The following is a 17,722-nucleotide window of genomic DNA, read 5'->3' on the forward strand; positions in this document are numbered from 1 at the left end:
CACTGCTGTGTCATAGTTCATCATAAAAGGAAATCAGAGCAGAAACTCAAACAGAGCAGGAACTTGGAGGAAGAGCTCACGCTGAGGCCATGGAGGCGTGCTGTTTACTGGCTTGCTCCTCATAACTTGCTCAGCCTGCTTTCTTATAGAATCCAGGACCACTAGCCCAGGGATGGCATCACCCACAATGGGCTGGGCCCTCTTGCATCAATCCTTAATTTAAAATAATGTCCCATAGGCTTTTCCTTAGGCCAGTTTGATGGGGACATTTTCTCAGTTGAGGTTTCCACTTCCCAAATGACTCCAGCTTGTGTCAAGTGGACATAAAATCAGCCAGGATAGCACCAAAACCAGAACAACTGGTGATTTGTTTCCTTCACTTGGCAATGCAGTCCTTGACAGGATAGTGATGAGAAAAAGACAAAAATAGAAAGAAGAGCTAGCAAATATGTAGGCGTTTTGAATAGATTTCCTATTAATCTTCCCTATGAAGTAGTTATTTTACAACTATTCCAGATGTGAAGGAATGTGGTCTAAGAAAAGTTTGAGAATTCCTTCAACGTTCAGAAGGCAAAGAAACTGAGGTGAAAGTCAGGGCTCTGCGAGCTGTCAGATATGCTGTTTTAAACACATAAGAATCAAGAGTGGGATTGGGAGAGATAGGTGGCTCAGTGGGTAGAGGCAACTGGCTACCAGGCCTGATGACCTGAGTTCAGGCCTCAGAACTCAGGTGGCGGAAGGATAGACCAGACCTCTGAACTCCTTATCTTTTCCATGGCTTTCACACACACAAATAAATAAATAAATAAACAAACAAATAAATAAATAAATAAATGCAAAACAAAAATTAAACAAACAAAACAGGCAACAAGAATGCTGCCCAAACTAACTGGAGTTCCCTTTCCCAAGACCCTTTGTCCTGGCCCATGTGTTACTCTGGAGACGGTTGTGTAACACAGCCCTCTTGGCAAAGCCTGTGATGATTGTCACGGCATGAGAGTTTCACGTTTCCTAGCATTGCTACCGGCTGATATGAAAGGGAACAGTTGGGTTGATGTTCAAACCAGAGAAAACTCAAATAGAATCTCCATGGAACCACTTGTTTGTTCCTTTTGATGGTCTTCAACATTCTGAGAGTTTGGTAACATTTTGGTACATTTGTGTTTTCTTTTTTCAACATATTAGCTTTTTGTTTGTACAAAGTGAAGATCTGGCACATAAATTTTTGCACCTTTAAAAATTTAAACATGATGTAAACAATCATCCACATTAGTGGGTCTCTTTATACACGCAGGGATCAATGCCATGGCCATTAAAGTAGAAGGATGTGGGGACAGAAACCACTGGATGTTTCAGGTTCTGGGAACAACATAATATAGGCTTAGGCTTCCTCCTAGTGTGAAGTCAAACTGGCCAGACCTGGGTTTCAAATGTTCCTGGAAACAGGGGTTTCTAGAGGAGGCAGCAGGGCTCATGAAACACATCTTTCTCTAATGAATATAAGGATATCTCAGGATATCCTTGAGGACAAGTTTAGAATTTTGCTTCTTGTGAAATTTTGCATTGTCAAAGCTGATGCTCTGATCCTCCCTCATACCCACTGAATGCAAGGTCCTGCCAAAGATGACTTTTTCTTTAAATTTTAAAGAGTCAAAACCTATGTGAAATCAAATAACTATGCTTTTAATGCTGACCCTGGAGCTACTTTCTCCAGCGTTCTCAATTCTAGTATACCAGACAACTACTGCATGAAGTCTGAAATATCTGATCTGTATTACTTGTGCCTTGCATTGTTATCATTTCTATTTAATTTGCTACACAGGGTATCCTAAAGTTAACATTCCTGAATGGAATGTTCACCTTTGAGTCCTTATTTGTCACTTTTTGAAATTTCTTGGTCTTTAGATTTAGAATGTAAAAGTAATAGTTACCATAAGCGTCAGTCATTCTTACAGTAAATTTACAACTGTACTTGTGAATGTACTTCACCTTATGACACAATTTAAATGTATAAAGCATGTAAGGGCAATGTTACTGACAATTGCATCTGGAGTGCTTGCCTGGACTTAAAAGAGAATAATGAGATATTTGCCGTGAGCCTGAATGTTTGCCTTTATCACACACCCATCGGAAATAGCAGTTTATATGCCATGTGATTAGTGATCAGGCACTGATACCAGTGTGCTAGGAATGCTGCTGAATCCTGGCTCTTCAGCCATTTCTCTGAATTTAAAGATTGATCTGTTGTTGTTTGTTTTTGCTTTTCACTCTTTTGCTCTCCGGTCTTTGGTCTTTTGTGGGGCCCACCACACAGTTCGCAATTAAATCACACATGGAAGCTTATTCTTAATTATAAATGCCCAGCCTTAGCTTGGCTTGTTTCTTGGCAGCTTTTCTTAACTTTAAATTATCCCATCTACCTTTTGCCTCTACGCTTTTTCCTTTTCTTACTTCTGTATATCTTATTTTCACCCTTACTTTGTAATTGGCTGTGTGGCTGGTCCCTACCATCCTCCTCTCCTTGTTCTCTTGCTTTTCTTCTTTTCCTCCCAGATTTCTCTTTCTATTTATTCTCTCTGCCTGCCAGCCCCATCTGTCCTTTGATGTGTCTTGCTATTGGCTACTCAGCTCTTTATTAGACCATCAGGCATTTTAGACAGGCAAAGTAACACAGATTCACTGAGTTAAACAAATGAAATATAAAAGAATGCAACACATCTTTGCATCATTAGACAAGTGTTCCATGGCATAAACAAATGTAATGGATCTTAAGATAATATTCTACAACACTGATTTAATGCTACTTGAAACATATGTTATGACAATAATTTAGGTAAAAAAGGATGGGTTTGAATCTGAACTTTGTAAAATGAATAAAAACTTTTACATGTTTTTTTAACACCTATCATGTGGTCAAAGCTCAAAGACTAGCATGACATAAAGGTAAGTTTGTTGTCAAAGTTCAATTTTTCTGTTCTCTGTTCATATCTCGGAACACAACATTGAATCCATCAATGTGAATGTGGCCTTGTGACTAGCAAAGCCAAGTTAATTCCTGGTCTGACTTTCCATAGCAAAGAAACTCTTCTGCCCAAATCAGCAGGAACACCGCTTCAGTAGCTGAGCCTGTCTCAGTGAGATGGTGACTTTAGATGGCTCCATTGCTTCTAGAACCCTCCTTCTGGCTGAGTCAAACCTCATTGTTGCTGCTTTGTCTGCTTGTGTGGTTTTAGTCAGGTCACAGAATCACCCTCATGATGATGGAGAAATTACAAGGCTCTGACACTCCTGTAGCAGTCCTGGAAAAGAGCAAGAGAGAGATCCTAAGGCATACCAAGAGGGCATGGACACCTCTGGATGGCCAGCTGCTTCCTGGCTCTGAAGAAGAAAGCGAAATGGTCTCCATGCACATGCAAGGTAAGAGGGGCCTTCTAGGCATCTAGAAAATGTCCTGTCATGGGTGGTGAGAGATGTGAGGCTTTTGGTTGGGGGCAAGTGACTTCTAAGGATTTGAACTTGGCAGTAAAGAAACAAGTGTTCCTGACATGATGCCAAGCAGTTCTATGAAATGGGCATATCTGACCCCCCCCCATGGACCTCAGCACAAATAGACCAGCGAAGGGATAAACACTGCTTCCTTTCCACTCTAACACCCACATGCTAAATCCCAAAATTCTGAAGATGCATCCAGGCTGGAACTATAAAGCTTCTCCCTCCCCTCCCCCACTCCCCTTCCTCCTTCCCCTCCTCATACCCTTGGTGCTCTCCCTCATGGTCCTCTCCCTAATGATGTTCCCCCTCCTAGTCCTCCTCCCCCTCACCTCTTTCTCCTCCTTTGTGCATATGTGTGTGAGAGAGACAGAGAAATAAAGAGATTGTCTTTCACTGAACCTGGGGCAGTGCAATTCAGCTAGACTGACTGCTAGTGAGCTCAAGGGATCCTTGTCCTAGAGTGCAGCCATGGCCTGATCTTTTGTGGGTGCTGGGGATCCAAAGGCAGTTCCTTTTATTTGCTCATCAAGCACTTGCCCTGAAACCCATCTCCCCAGCTCCCAATGAACCTTGTTTCAGAACACCATTTCATTGAATGTTTTTTTGGCTTGAATAAGGCACTGATGATCATTTTACTAACATACAGAGTAATAAATAATAAAACATTCCCACTCTTTCCACCCATGGCACCACAAATCAATACTACCCATAATCTCACAGGCTTATGGGCTGTTTTGGTTCACCTGATAACTTATGTGAAGATTATTCAAATATTTTACAGACAAAGTCAGACTGAGCCCAGGGTATGAGGTGGTAGCCAGCAGGAACTAGAGCAAATGTCTGTCAGGAGCTGCTCCCTTGTCTTCTTTCCTTTTTCATTGCCTATTTTTGAGCCAGTGCTAAAGATCCACCTTAAAAGGCTGATGCCTTTTTAACACAGGTTGCCTTTGGAAATCCTGGGACTCTGCTGCAATTTGTCCCTGGAATGAATGCAAATCTGGTTTCTAACCTGGCAGAGAGCTGCTTGCAAATAAACATTGCTGGCTAGCTGCCTTAGGTAAATGTTGGGATTTAATAAGGAGAGGTTCCGTGGTGATTTAGAACCAACAAGAGAGAAACAAAAGTCTCATATGCTTTTCTTCCCATTGTATTCACACTAGGTAATTTTATAGTCATTCTAACATCTCTCACCCTTCATTGATTCATTTTGCTAGTTCTTAACATTTTGTTCCTTTCTTCTTAAGTTATAGACTTTTGGCAAGTTTACATCCATTCTTGGAAGAGGCTGATTATGGAAACCAGGAGGTTGTGCCTCTAGGGGGAAAATGAATATGCTTACATGAACATGTGACTAACTATGTAGGAAACAGAGCTGCTGAGTGTGGCTGATGATAGAGTGGGTCATTGTAGCTGATTGTGCTTTGACTAACAGATCTGTGTTTTTTTTTTTTTATTTATAGAAAATTCCAAACAGGAAAGTATCCAGCAGTGGCTGGACTCTGGATTCTTGTAAGTGGTGCTTTTATTTTAGCATGTGTGCACCTTATACATTTCTCTTGCAAAGCTCCATGAAAATAATGTGGGTTAACCCTCCCTGGGATGGGCTCCCAGCTATGGGTTACCACAGTGGGAGAGGTATGATTTTCCTACTAACTGGGTTATTGAAGAATTACTATGTTCCTTCAAAAGCTATATGTCAATTAAAAAGTGCAAAAATAGAATCCTATTTGGAGCTGACTGTGTGTTCACTTTTTAAAGTCCTCTCAATGAAATCTAAGTCTGATTTTCTGTTCAGTTTAATTACAAAATCAACTTGGTACTAATGTATTTACACACAGTTTGGGGCTCACAATGCTTCTGCTTCTTTTTTAGTGTCTCTGTAAATGAAAACTTCCAGCAAGCAACCAACCATTCTGGTAAGTCAAGAAAACCCAGGGCATCTGTGCTTTGCAGAGCTGAGTAGATGTATGTGTGGAAAACACTCATGTTAATAGATCTTCCTCAAGGGAGACATAGACGGAGCTTTCAGAAGTAAGTTGATCTTCTCATTTGATTTTATAAGACTAGGACTCAGAAAGTGTGGCCACGACCCCAGCAGGAGGTTATGGGCTGAAACCAGGGTCATTGCTACCATCAAACACTCGGACTACGCAGGAAACTCTCTGGGTCTATGCAGACATTTGCAAGGGTGTCCTTATGAAAACAAAATAGCTTAATTATTCATAATATACTATAGTTTTATTTCTAAACCTATTTTCTCTCTGGTATTTTGGTATCAAAATTCTATTTCTATCTCTTCTCTAATGATATATTTATCCTAGAGATGAACAAATGACTAAATCCTAAACCAAATAGCACAAATATTTCTGAGACAGGAAATGTATCATACTGTCTTCCTAGGATTTGATAATAACATTATTAAAATAATGAGTACAGGTCTCACTTCATTAAATGAAAATACCCAACTTCATGGGATCTAAGATTCCTCTATTATAAAATGTGCTTATTTTATAAATACCACTGGATGGATCAGATGAAATCTTGTGACTGAAAATGAAAATCAACATTCACTTCAAGCCTTGATTATAGGTGTTAAAATAAATAACATACTAGAATTGAGCAAATGCTTAAATAATGTGTTCAAATATGACATAAATTAGGAATATAATGATTAGAGGGATGTCTGTTAGTCTTGCAGTAACTCACCTTGATGCTCTTAATTATTTCACATAGTCATCATCAAGTAAGATTGACTACTCCTTGCCAAGCAATTTAGATTGGGACATTATACTTTAAAGTTTAAACTGACACTATATTTGAAATTTTCTCCTTTACTGGGTTGCTTTATAGTTTATATTTATTTATATTTATAATTTACATTTATATTTATTTTTCATTCTTTGACAGTGTCATCATGTACATAATGAATTTACTCATCACCTCCTATTGCCTCCTGTTATCCTCAGTTTCTTCTCTTGTCATCTCATTCTTTTCCCAGAAAGTTCCCTCCTATTTTCATGGCATGTGTGTATTCTACTGCATTTGATTAGGGTTGCTCACATAAGCTTGGGTGAAAAGTTGTTTACTAGATCATCCAACCAACCTGTGGCTACATGACTGAAGAAAGTGTTGTCCTTCCCTAACAACCATTAAATGCCAATAGTGCCTCAGGGAGAGTTAGGCCTCATGAGCCCTTTCCTCTTCCATGATAAAATGTTGACAGGCTCACTCTTGTGCAGGTCTCTAGACCTGAAGTGGGCTCACTGAACGAAGGCTATATCATCCTAAGAGAAGTCTTTTTACAACATACCTGATCATACTCTGTCCCCTCCATTCTGTCCATCCTTCTTCCTAGATAGACCTTTAGCCCCAGAGAGAACGTTGTGGATGACCCTCTTTGGGCTAAGCACTCCGATGTCCTTTACTCTCTACACTGACTAGTTACATGTTTCTGCATTTACTGCTGTAGGCTGTAACAAGACAATTCTCTGAGACAAATAAGGAAAACACTAATCTATGGATAGAAACATGGGAGTTTAATAGGCAATTTGACCACATTTCATCTAAAAATGCTTTATATTTACCATGAAGCTTCTGTGATGTCAAAATTTCTGAATATTTGTTTCCAATAAACTGAATATGGCAATCTCTTTATTCATATTAATTCAGACTCAAGGAAGAGACAAAAATGTAGGTACATTTCTCAGCGTAGATCTGTCTTTGACTGTTGCTCATGTGATGTGGAGAGGCCTTTGGTTACACTGTATTAAAAACTTCACTTCCTGGAAAATACAGCTCCTGGTCTGGCCTCATCAGAGCCAAGCTGGTGAACTCTGAAGACACAGGCAGAGGGAAGCAGGGTCTCTGTGTGGTTCTAAGATCAGAGGGGCACAGCTTCTATCTGGCAGTTCCTTCATCTTCAGCAAGGCCTTTAACAATAGAAGAGCTTCTACAAGCGCATTGAGTTTTTGCTGTCCAAGGCCTTTCTCACTGATCACATCGTGAACTGATTCACCCATGTGGGAACAGAGCTGGTCTCATTCTTGTGCTACAGGTGAAGAGTCTCAGTGTCAAATGCCATGAGTTTTGGTCACAGAAGGTTAGTTTTGGGCCTCCCATGAGTCCGTATGTACATAAAGATGGACAGAGCTTAGGGAAGTCCAGAACCACACTGCGAAGTGTGGGGGAAGAAAAATAAGTTTCAGTGAAGGAAGAAAAGCAGTTGCTGCTAAGAAATGATGAGGATAAAACTCAGAAAACCCTGACAGGATATAAGGTGATGTCACATTATCTTCCTCCTTCCCACAGAGACAGTGGCTTAACACAGAAAGTCCTCCCTCTAACTAGAATGGGTACGCTCCCTTGTCCCTTCTTTCCATATTAATTTTAATAATTGCAGAAGGCTGGGCAGCTGCCCTTCCCACTTATGTCCCAACTAACGCAGACTTCATGAATGATGCTCTCTCACCGTCTGCCCCATTTGCTAACAAATGTCACGGCACTGTAGCTGAAAATCCTGTGGCCTCCTTTAAGTCTCCCCAGAGTGTTGTCTACTAACTAGCAGGTGGTGACTTATAAGCAAGACTTGGGCAGCATTGGCTTTCTTTCTCTATTCCCTTTCTAAAAAACCCCACTCCTGAGTCCAGACAACCTCTCCTTATTGGTTTCTAACTGCACAGCAGTTGACTATGTGGGCTTGGTGGAGTACCACAGATTTACCCACACCATAAGCAGACACTCTGAGCCTCTTTGAGGACATAGTGCCAAGGACCACGTCCATAAGATCCATCTCCCCATACTGATGACTCACTCTTCATCTCACATGACATACTGAAACTATAGACAGTGTCAGTTTGTGGCAAATTCATTGCCACCACCTGGGAACAGACTGATTGTCACTACCCCCTGACTGTGAAAGTATGTAGTTATTACAGTGTAAAGATGAGACAGTCAGGATTAACCAATGCTTCAACATGTAAAGTAACACAATTGACGTGGTTGACACACCCACCCATCGTTGTGAGTGAAAAGGCCAGAGCCATTTCCCATGTCAGAAAAGCAGTTTCTGGAACAAATGTAGTGACAGTTACTACTTGGTGGACAGTTAATTCATTCATCTTCTTCAATATTCTGATTTTTCTGCTTTTCTAGTACTAGAAACTAAACACAAGGTCTTATGGGTGCTAAGCAAGCAGCATAAAACTGGGTTCTATGCTAGACCATGTTCTTTCTTTAAAATAATTTCTTTAATTTTATTTTATGTGCATTGGTATGAAGGTATCAGATCCTCTGGAACTGGAGACAGTTGTGAGCTGTGTTGTGGGTCCTGGGAATTGAACCTGGGTCCTCTGGAAGAGCAGCCAGTGCTCTTAACTGGTAAGCCATCTCTACAGACCCTAGACCATGTTCTTTTAAGACGTTAACTTGTTGCATAGCTCAAGCTGGCCTTGAACTTTATTCCTCTCTCTCCAGAACTCTAGGATTTCAGGTATGTGCCAGTCCTTAGACAGGTCCCCAGAGGAGTAAATGTGTTTATTTCCTGAAGGGATATGTTAAATCATAAAATTTAGAAAACCAATTACAAGCTTGGTGCTCTGTATCACAAGAAAGGATCAAAGTAAACCCAGTTGAAGCCCGTTAAAGCCCGTGAAGGGAATATATGTAGAGTGAAGACTTTTGTTTCCTACTTCTTAAACAGTGGCTGTGACTCTACATGGGGTCACACAGCTGTGGGAGTCCCCAAAAACCTGGCAACAGTAAAAGGTTTCTGAATATATAATGATAAAGACATCCCACAGCAACAACTTCATTCCAGATCAAAGATGTAATGGAATCCAAAGTGTTGAGGCAGCACCAACCAGATTTGTGTCACATGACTTCACCTTGGTTCTCACCATGCATCAAGCTCATGATGCAATGCCAAGGAATGTTTCATAGACCACCCTGGAATGCTGTGGGACCATTGTGTGTCATGAAGTGCAGTGAATTACCATAGATAGAAAGCTTTCTGCCTTTATAGAAGCATAACAATTTAATTATGGGATGTAAAACTTTCGACATTTTCCTACAATCATTCCTCTGTGTGTAAGTATCAGATAGTTTGTCTTTGGATATGTTTTGTTAGAACATTTGATCTTAAAAACTGATGTTTGACTTGCTGACTTGAGTTTTATTTAAAAAAAAAATCATTCAATGAACGTGGCCTTGGAAATAGGACAGCATCTCCCACAATATCTGAAATGGCTCTAAACATGCTTCTGCCATTTTGTACTATGTATTTATGCAACAAATGTTCTCATCATGGCTAATTATTAAATCAGAATATCATTCAGCTCCCCAAAACACTGAATGCTCTATAATTCCACTCTGTGGCAAATATTTCAGAAAAAGTTTAGTTTTATACATAGTATTAATAGAACACATCAATCCCATTAGTATGAAATTTGCATTTTATTTTAAAAATGATAAAATTATATTATGTATAGGAAAGAATTATTTTAAAATAAACTTTTTTTTTTAAGACAGGGTTTCTCTGTGTAGTTTTGGTGCCTGTCTTGGATCTCACTCTGTAGACCAGACTGGCCTTGAACTCACAGAAATCTGCCTGGCTCTGCCTCCCCAGTGCTGGGATTAAAGGCATGTGCCGCCACCACCCATCTTAAAATAAACTTCTTTATAACTTATTACGGATAAATGTTTGGTTGTGTACTTATTTTATATATCTAGGTGTCTTAATCATTGTTCTATTACTGTGAGAGATACCATGACCAAGGCAACTCTTACAAAAGGAAGAGTTTAATTGGGGCCTTGCATAGAGTTTCAGAGGTTAATCCATTATCATCACAGTGGCGAACATGGTGGCAGGCAGGCAAGCATCATGCTGGAGAAGTAGCTGAGAGTTCTACATACTGATCAGTAGACAGAGAGAGAGAAAGACTGGGCTTGGCATCAGCTTTTGAAGCCTCAAAGCCCCATCCCCAGTGACACACTTCCTCAAACAAGGCCAGACCTCTTTATCCTTCTAATCTTTTTGAATAGTGCCGCTCCCTGATGACCAAACATTCAAATATATTACCCTATGTGGGGGATTCTTTCTTATTCAAACCACCACACCAGGCCAGAGGGGTTTGAGTGGAAGCTGAAGACACTCTGTTCTGGGGAGGCTCAGATATGTGGCGACTCTTGTTCCCAAGAATCCTACTCTTTCTCCATCATGGCAATTTGAACATAATCTAGAAGAGCCTCACGATGAGACCCTGTAGTCTCAGCTCCTCCTGCTCCTTAATCTTTCTTCATCTAATGTCTCCTAGGTTGACGTCTTGTTCAGATGGCCTCTTGCAATTCCTTGAGGCCTCCCAAGCCCCATATTCTTTGATAGCCTTCTGGATTCTGCGTGGAGATACACTTTGTCTTGTGAACAACAGTTAGACCCATCCTAGATCCCACTCACATGGCCCTTGGTTTACACTAGTTCAGATTATTAGAGACCTGATCCTCCTCCCTGGCAAAATGGAAATCCTAACTAGGGTATGGATCATCTTTAAACCCAGTGGCCCCAAAACTAATCAAAAAAGGATCTGAATAAAACACAAACATGATGTTATCAGGTTAGAAGTCTTTCTCAGAAGATTAGATCTTGTCAATGAAAAATCAAGAAAACAATGAGGCAACCAAGAACACTTAATGTGATGGAAGTAATTAGAGTTTGAATAAAGACAAAGAAATGGAAGAAAACTAAATGTATGCAGGAAAGCATATGGAAAGCAAACAGTCTGAAGAAGTGGTTTGTGCAGTGAGGGAGACTGTTATTTTTGTTTAAATAAAATGTACTCAGATGATAAATTTCTGAAAGTCCACAAAGGAGGAATCACATACAGTCTCAGGATGGGGACGATAGAGAAGTGTCAGCTAAGACCTGGTTTCAAATGCATGGGTAATTGTAACTGAGGTCTGGGATCAGTGCCATTCTAATGTCATGATTTTGCTTAGAAGAAAGTCATGAACAATTTTTGATGAGCATCTCTATTGGTGTGGCTTAGGACCTTACTACAAGGAGGAAACAGACGTGATGTTCTGATGCTCTCTTGGCTGTGGGAGAGGCCTAAGTTATTACTGATCCAGGCTTAAGATGGCAAAGCTTTGCACCAGTGTCAACTCTGGAACAAGGAAGAGGAGAGAATGCCACTCAGAAAATAAGCAGGACATAGGGTGAGGGAGAGAGAAAATGGTTCCATTTAGCTTTACGATTTTTAATGTGAGTATGAGACAATATATAAGAGTCTCTTTGGGGTAAGAATATGGATTAATAATTTGCCAAACCAGAAAAACATACTGTGGATTACCTCTACAAAGTGTTCTGGTCAGGCAGGAGTTAAATTTACAGAAAGCTGCAGAATGCTATTATTTTAGAGAACTGCAAAAACTGTAATTTGATTAGTCTATTGGACGATATTCCAAAGAACCAAATGTCTTCTATGAATCAGTCAGAAATGCTTAGGAAAACCAAAATAAAAAATGTGTTCTAAGCCAACAAAGGTGCTAATTAGTGCCTTCTGCATATCTGACTGCATCTTCTCCAGTAATCCATTGTGCAGGGTTAAGTGCGGTATCTGCTGCTTCAGATGGCAGGAGTCCACCTAACAGTAGGGAGGGTGGCTGGAGATTATATCTAGAAGGAAGCAGAATGGGAATTTTAACCACGGAAGGGAATGAAAGCCACAGAGCAGGGACTTCTGTTCTCTCTTTAATTCTCCCCCACACCAATCCTTAAGGAACTTGTTGGTAGCAGGAATTTGCTGACCTTTGTTTCACCTTCTCCAAATGATTTCAGCCGGCATTAAAAAACCTAAGAAGGGATCCTGAAAGGGGGAAATGGCAGAGAAAGCACCAAAGCCAAAACAAGATGGAGTGTGGAACTGAAGGTGCCCTGCCAGCCAGGCGCTGCAATGCATCGGAGATGTAGGTGTGTCCATGAGTTCTGCCTTCTGCACACACAGCCTTCAGCCTGATGCCTACAGAAGTTTCAGGACATCTGGTGTAATAGGGGAAGCTTTTCACTCCTGCTATGATGTTCCCCGTTCTTCAGATTCTTGCTCTGATCAGAGGTAGCAAATGCTCGAAGGAGCTGGGCAGATAATCACTAATGAAGCAGGCAGCACAGAGACTAGAAAATTGGAGTGTAGGCTGCCTTCAACAGATTGCTACCCCGAAGACACCTGGGCCTGTTCTGCTCTCCCTTCCAAGTTTTAAGGAAAGTCTTGGAGTTCCAATCCCTGTGAGTTCTGGCACACTATGGGCCACTAGTTTGTGCCTCTTCTTCAGGTTCATCTTGGAAACAGGCCAGAGAAGCCTTAACCTTGACAAATCCAACCTTGGCCTCCAGGAAGCTTACCTTACAAGTCAGAAAAATGGGGGCGGGGGAAGTAATAGTTTCATACTGCAGTCTGTAAGACTCTCCACAAGTGTGTCCACCTGCTGCAGGACCAGCTGCTGCTTCTGCAGATTCAAGATATCAATACACAGAAACACATGAACCCAGGACTTGGTCTCCCAGGCCTGAGGGAGATGGGGAATGTAGAATAGAAATAGACAAGGCTTTTCTTTAAAAGTCTTATCAGATTCCATGGGCTGGGTTTTCTTCAGACTCTCAACTTGGCAGTAGAGAGTGCTGCATGTCTGAATGCACTGGCTGAGCTAGAATTTTGTGTCATTTCCAGAACTGTCCAGAAAAGTATCAGGAGTCTAGAAAAGCCCTCAGCAGCTGTATGTGTGTATCCATGATGATGAAATTGAGGCGACAGGGCAGCCATCTCCTAACTGGTGCTGATGCTAAGCCTCGGGGGACATGGCTGAATGATGGAAGACAGGGAAGCTCTTCGCCTGGCTGGTGCTGATGGTGTTAAGGTTTCCATGTGTATCAGGAGACCACACAATCCCCCACTGTGAGCAAGCCTGGCCCACATCACATTCCACAGACCATATGCTACCTTTACCAACTTTTTTTTCCCTTGGATGCTGCCCTTTGTTTCCTGGCAACCAGCTTGCTCCTAACTACAGTTTCAGGCAGAGGGATGTGTTCTCTGGAGTGTGGCTACAGTGCAGTCACTGAAATTTCATGAAGTCCAGGGAAAGAGGAGCCAGTGTCCAGTGACCAGAATTTTCTGGGTGATTGGATTTTTTTCAAGGGCTATGTTTTTTTTTTAATGTAGCAAGGCTGAGTTAATTCTTCTCATCAATATCAGAAAATGGACCATTTCCTCTCTGACAGTTTGAGCAATTCACTGTGGCCACAGTGCCAGATCCCTGCATGGACATACACATTCATTCACATTTTCTAGGAAACCTGCAACAGACAACTAGAAAAGGCTGGTGCAACACAGGAGCAGCCACAGGACAAAGCATGAAATGCCCCCGAACCACAGAGCTCTTCCATAGGGATAGCTGCATAGAAGGAATCCAGAATTCCCCTGATGAGCTAGACCAGGTATGCACGGGCATTCACTCAGTGGATTACAAAGTAAAAATGGAGGCCATCCTGACAGGAAGAGGGAAGAAAACCATAGGGGAAGTTTGCCTAAAATGTTAGAAGGAATTTATTTTACCTTCCATTTGGCAACTTGTTACTTAATTCATCATGACATCAAGTCTTCAAGTAATTGCCGAGAATTTGTACTGTGCTTGTTTTATGATGTGGTTAATAAGGTGGTAAATCAGCTTTCTTTCATGTGACAACTTCACTTGATTGTTATTTTGTGATCTTGAGATGCTCCAAGACTGAGCTGTGTTCGGTGAGCAAGTGTGCTGTTATGAATTAATAATGCCTTTCCAGGTGAGGGGCCAGTATTGTTTACAAACTCTGGCTCATTGAGGTGTCTATTGGCATTAAAAAAAAAAGCAGCTAAATGCAAGGTCACATTCCCTAGAATACTCTGTAAAGCAATGGTAAATTTTAGTCGTTATTGATTTCCTAAGATTAGATACACTCCCCCAGATTAGTTTCCTTAAAAAGTTTACTTATTAACTTTATGAAAAATGTCCTTTACCCCATGTGAAAATCTGCCAGATGAAGGTTTAAAAAACTCTGTCTAGGCTCAGTGAAAAGCTTCTGTGATTGATTAGTGATGATTGACATGGGAATAGTGTTGAGAGAATGTACATGGCCTATATCCAGCATTCAAATAGATGGATATTTCTCATCCTACCTTACTCTGATGAAGGTCCCACTTGCTTTGCTGTACATTCCATGTATTTTTACTCTCACTAGCTCTCTATAAGCTTAGTCTGCCTCCACTCCACAGTGACTGCTTACCTTGGTGGTCATCCTATGATATTGGTATCTCCAAAACTGCTAGGGTCTCTTGTGGCAACTGGGATGCACTTTTGCCAATAGCCCCTCATAGGCTCTTTTTATGGTGCCAAGCCTCAACTTCTCTTCATGACCCCTTCAACCCTGGGTCTTCAACTGCTACTGAGGCTGTACCTTCATCAGTGGCCTCTCCTGGCCTCTCACAGTGCCAAGCCTCAGTTGCTCTCTATGACCCTTTCATGCCTTCAAAACCAGTACCACCTGGGAGACTTTCACATGTTACCAATCCCATCTGCCAACACAAGGTACAGCCTTGGCTGCCTCTGGAACACAGCTTCTATGTATTCTCAGGAAACACTTCTCAGAAGATTTCACCTCAGCTTTGCTGGTCTCTTCTTCTTCTTCTTCTTCTTCTTCTTCTTCTTCTTCTTCTTCTTCTTCTTCTTCTTCTTCTTCTTCTTCTTCTTCTTTTTCTCAGCGCTGAGGACAAACTCAGAGCCTTGTGCTTGCTAGACAAGCCCTCTACCACTGAGCTAAAACACCAACCCCATGCTGGTCTCTTCTTAATCACCACTAATTTATTAGCTCCAGCTAACCAGCATCAGTTGTCCCAATAACACAAAGGTTTTACTTCAGTGGTGCTGGTCTCTTGTTAATTATGACTGACTCTTTAGCTCCAGCTGACCAGAACAACAGAATCTTAATTCAAAATAGCAAATGGTCCAGATAAGTCCTTCAAATTTCCCTCTGAAATTTCACAAGCCAGGCCTCCATTTTCTGCATTGCTGTCAACATTCTTATCTTCTAAGCTCCCACAGAACATCCCAATTGAGCTCTCCACACTCAATGGTGTTTCTAGTCCAAAACTTTGTGCTATTGATGGTGTCCTTTGCCTTTATACAGGCTTTTCAGTTTCACAGGATCCCGTTTATTGATTGTTGATCTTAGTGCCTGTGCTATCTGTGTTCTCTGTTCAGGAAGTTGTCTGCTGTGCCAATATATTCTAGGCTATTCCCCACTTTCTCTTCTATCAGGTTCACTGTATCTGGTTTTATGGTGAGGTCTTTGATCCACTTGGACTTGAGTTTCATGCAGGGTGATAGATATGGATCTATATTTGCATTCTTCTACATGCTGACATCCAGCTATGCCAGGACCATTTGTTGAAGCATATGAGTATTCTTATCTCCAGTCCCTGAACTTGAAATCTACAGTCAAGTTCCTAGAATCCTTGATGTCACTCAGTGACTCACTACCTAGACAGTAACCCTGGCTCCAAACTAAAGCCCTTTATAACACCCAGCATTTTCCCCTGTGTTTCCCTCAGTCAGGTTTTCTCATTCAAACCTTGATCTGTTTTTCTTTATTGTGGAGGAAAGCTTTATTTTTTCCCAGTACAGGTTGCAACACCTAAGTTGATGCATGTCACTTGGTGTAACAGGACAGCCAGGAGTGACAAGTCTGGTGGACATTCTGATAAATTTGCCCATGATCTGAATATTTCCTTTTGTAGATGTTGTTGACATGTTGTGACACAGTCTGAATATTGCAGTGGCCTCTAAGTGTCCCCTATAATGTCCAACAGTTATTTTGCCGCCCAGCATCCTCCTCCTAGCCTCTAACGGGCAACTGGATCCTCAGTACCATCTTTATCATGTACAATGTTTTGCTCAAAACAATGGATTTTCATATCCTGATGCATAAATGTAAATTACGCTTTTTGGCTTTCAAATGCACCATGGGACATTCTGTTGGCAGTGTGGTGTTTGGAAAAGAAAGAAAACAACAACAGCAGCAAACCAAAATAAGCTGTGGCATTTTACTGGCCATGAGAAGTTTATATAACTGTGCTGCCTCCTTTCTTTCTCCCTTAAGTGTGAAATAACAAGCCCCATTTCAAGGACTTACTATGGGAACACAGAACACTGCACAGGGGCTGGAGGGGTGACTTGCAGTGAAGGACACTTGCTGCAGTTTTTGCAGGTGATCCATGTTCAGATCCCATCATCCGCATGGCTTAAAACCATCCATAACTCTAGTTCCAGGACGTCTGATACTCTCTTCTGGACTCCTCAAATGCATTGCACACACACACACACACACACACACACACACACACACACACACACACGTGTGTGTGTGTGTGTGTGTGTATATATATATATATATATATATATATATATATATATATATATGCAGGCAAACATGCACAGAGAATAAAATAAATAAATCTAAAGAGATTAATAAAATAAAATAAATTGTATAAATGGCAGGTTGAGCATGGTTAGTGCGAAATAAATACTGTTATTGTTGTAATCAATAATAAAGGTATGAATACATTCCTTAACTTTGCTACACTTGACTGAGCACCCCTAGAAGCTAATGATCCTGTGAAAATAGCCCCAGAATGGTGCTTCATGCATGCTGCAGATGCCAGTTCGATTATCTCTAACAATGATTCTCCATTATCCAGCACATTCTAACCACACTTCAAAATCCAAATATCTGTTCCATGAAACCTTTGCTAAGCTTCCTGTTTACTGATGACCCCATCCCCACCCTCCCATTCCCACACTGAGTGTGCATTTGGTGCACTGTATCTTGCTTGTTGCAGAGACAGTGCCAGTTAACACTGATGGACACAGGAATCCATTACCACAAAGGCTCACCTGGAGGTGAGAAATCTTCAGACATGCATGACAATCATGTTTACCCCTCTTTTTTTGTGATTGCAGCTTCTTTGCATGAACAAGGAATGGTTCAAATGACTGTGAAAGACTACATGAGGTAGGTAGCAGTCAGTCACTTCACTCTGAAATTTTACATCTACATCATTAAATGGAGTAGAAACAATGATAATAATTTCTTCTTATTAATTCTATAGTTCTTGGGATCTCCTGAAATGCCACTCTCTTAGCTACTAGG

General features: G+C 41.1%; 1 protein-coding gene across 2 annotated transcripts in view; it reads left to right on the plus strand.

The window, feature by feature from the left end:
- Positions 1 to 17,722, plus strand: part of Itprid1 (ITPR interacting domain containing 1) — a 121,145-nt gene that overhangs the window by 15,323 nt on the left and 88,100 nt on the right. For both annotated transcript variants that reach the window (XM_028864096.2, XM_028864097.2), the window contains exons 2-5: positions 3,234 to 3,417; positions 4,953 to 5,001; positions 5,365 to 5,408; positions 17,533 to 17,584. In XM_028864096.2, the coding sequence (XP_028719929.1) occupies positions 3,255 to 3,417; positions 4,953 to 5,001; positions 5,365 to 5,408; positions 17,533 to 17,584 (308 nt within the window). In that variant the 5' untranslated portion in view covers positions 3,234 to 3,254. The remainder of the gene's footprint in view (positions 1 to 3,233; positions 3,418 to 4,952; positions 5,002 to 5,364; positions 5,409 to 17,532; positions 17,585 to 17,722) is intronic.

Source organism: Peromyscus leucopus, chromosome 3 (assembly GCF_004664715.2).
Source record: "Peromyscus leucopus breed LL Stock chromosome 3, UCI_PerLeu_2.1, whole genome shotgun sequence".
NCBI classification, from domain to species: Eukaryota; Metazoa; Chordata; class Mammalia; order Rodentia; family Cricetidae; genus Peromyscus; species Peromyscus leucopus.